The 2,519-nt window shown below is 34.6% G+C and overlaps 1 protein-coding gene across 1 annotated transcript; it reads left to right on the top strand.

Annotated features, from left to right (window-relative positions):
* Positions 1–926: 926 nt before the first annotated feature.
* On the top strand, positions 927–2,241 carry LOC131064218 (uncharacterized). The gene has a single exon (XM_057998300.2). It carries the CDS (start codon positions 1,309–1,311, stop codon positions 2,080–2,082), a length of 774 nt encoding a protein of 257 aa, XP_057854283.1. The 5' UTR covers positions 927–1,308; the 3' UTR covers positions 2,083–2,241.
* The last annotated feature ends 278 nt before the right edge of the window (positions 2,242–2,519 follow it).

Here is a 2,519-nt window from a genome sequence, read left to right as displayed (position 1 = left end):
CATTCAATTCCATCTCAAAAGAAATTTTTATAATTAATATTTATCCTTTTAAGATATTCTATCTATTCCTTTTTATATAATATCATATACCTTATCTTTCATATCTTGAGAGCACTTTATTGAACCATATTTCCTATGATTACTTTTTATAGTCAAGTTTCATTTATACTCTTATATATTTTTTTTTATTATTTGATATAATTAAAAAATTTCAAATTAAAAACAAAACAAACATTCCACAATAAAATTGTTTCAAATGTGCAAACACACCCTTCTTCATCTCAATATATAATCTTGATTCCCAAGCATAAATGAAATCTCTGAGAGCAACTTAACCTCCATACAGTAATTAATCTTAAAAAAAAATCTATTAGATAATGATTGATTGCTCTGGCTATTCTCCACACAAAAACTCACTGCTGTAAAAATACAAATCACATCAAATTCACATTATACAATTGTTTTTGGACACAATTTTTGCGTTTTTTAAGCATCAGAAAGATGAATAAAAAAAATTGAACCAGTGAAAATTGCGCGAAAATCCATGAAAGTATACAGATTTTGATTTTCATACAGACTGCATTTTTGTATGGAGAATAGCAGCATCCATGATTCAAAGACACTGTAGCAATCACAGAGGCATTCATTAATTTACTAGTATTTGTTATGATCCGTGTCAAAGAGATGTTTAAGGACGTTGTTCCAGTTGAATGCTTGTCTTCTAAACAAGGAATGATATGAGTAAAGATGGCTTACAACTTACACCAAACTGCAACTAACACCACAATTACATTTACCCACCTAAACAAACATCTACCACTTTACTCACCTACTTACACAGTTTCTCACCAATAAATCTCTCGTAGACTACTCTACTCTACGTACATGTCTTGATTTTTCTTCTGCAAAAACTGTTTTGTACTCCATTTGAACTTTCTCCCTCTTCTTGTCTTTTGTTTGTCATTGAGTACGTACATTGATGAACTAACAAACATGTATTTCCAGACTGTGATTGTCCCCGGAGTCCTGAGTTTTCAATTCAGAAAAGCTCATAATTGTTATCTTTAATTAGTTAGTGGAGGAGGCAGAGGCAATGACTGGTCTATTTGAGCAGGACCCACAAGAGGATTAACATTTAAAATACTTGGAATGTGAGCGGAAGTGAAAGAAATTTTTTGTCTGAACAAATACATCCTCAAATTCATTATCTGTCAGAGAGAAGAGACAGAGGAACAAACATGGGATTTGTTTGTTTGTTCTGAATGAAAGACAAGTTTCTGTAATGATAGGAAGATAATTTGGTGTAATATGGAGGAAAAACCAAGTGGGTTTTCTCAATGGGGGGCTTTTCTCAGGCCTTCTAGGCGTTCTAGTTACATCAAATCCAGGCAGATCAGTTCAGGAGGAGATGAAGAAGCAAAAGCCCAGAGTAGTGATGGAAGTACAGAGAAAGAGAAATCAAAAGCTCAGATTGAAATGCTGCTTTCAAAGGCAGGGCGGCGCATTGCGTCTGCTGTGAAAGGGCTTGTGAAGCGTGTGGAAAACAGTAGGGGAGTAGAAAGTATTAAGGATTTTCTCTTGGGGGGCTACCATAGACTTTCTAAGCCTTCTTCCTTTCATTTATTCTCTTGCATGGAGAATCCCAAGAAAGGTTTCAGACATTGTGACCCCAATTTCTGTAATGACAGTGATGGGTTTTATGCCTGGAGCACAGATCAAGAAGAAGACATGAAAATGTCTGCAAATTGCACACCCAAAAAGGATCTTGCCCAGAATTTTCAACTGTCAGGCAATATACAGGGGAATTGCAACTTTCTTAAAGTGAAATCTGATCATGAGGACAGAAGAAACAAGTTGAAAAAGGTTGCAGAGGAGAAAGAAAAATGTTCTGCCAGATTGAGAGCAGAGGCGTATAAGAAGATGGAGAAAAAGCTCAAGGAAATTGTGGTTTTGGACAACAACAGTGTGGAAGATGTGTTGGACATTGAGGAATTCCTGCATTGTTATTCCAGACTCACTTGCCCCTTCTACATCGACATGGTTAACCGGTTTTTTCTTGACATTTCTAGTGATTTTGATTGATTGTAATATGGGTCTATGAAATACATGTAATGCATTCAGAATTTGCTCTCAAGTTTGATCAGATTAGCTTTGGTGGACAATTGTACAGGTGATATTGTGTTCAAATTGTCTGAGTTTTATCAAAGTTAGTTCTAATAAATGACATTGTATGGACTCAAAGGGCTGTGGTTTTGGTTACAAGGCTCTCTTCAAATATGAATTCTGTACTGCATTTGTGTGAGTAGATACAGTTTAGACTTATGATTTGGGTTTTTTGAATTAAGATAGTGCATGGGTTTACATCCCATAATCTTATACATAGGAATGTGTAATTTTCCAGAGATTTGAGATTTCAGTTTTTAGATTTTATTGTGTATATCTTTTTACATCAACGTTTTAAATCATATTCAATGATTCATCCTTGATGAATCATGGAATATGAGGATGAATTGTAGAAC

Source organism: Cryptomeria japonica, chromosome 6 (assembly GCF_030272615.1).
Source record: "Cryptomeria japonica chromosome 6, Sugi_1.0, whole genome shotgun sequence".
In the NCBI taxonomy this organism is placed as follows: Eukaryota; Viridiplantae; Streptophyta; class Pinopsida; order Cupressales; family Cupressaceae; genus Cryptomeria; species Cryptomeria japonica.
The sequence above is the reverse complement of the archived record's forward strand: the minus strand, read 5'-3'. Positions and strand labels throughout refer to the sequence as shown.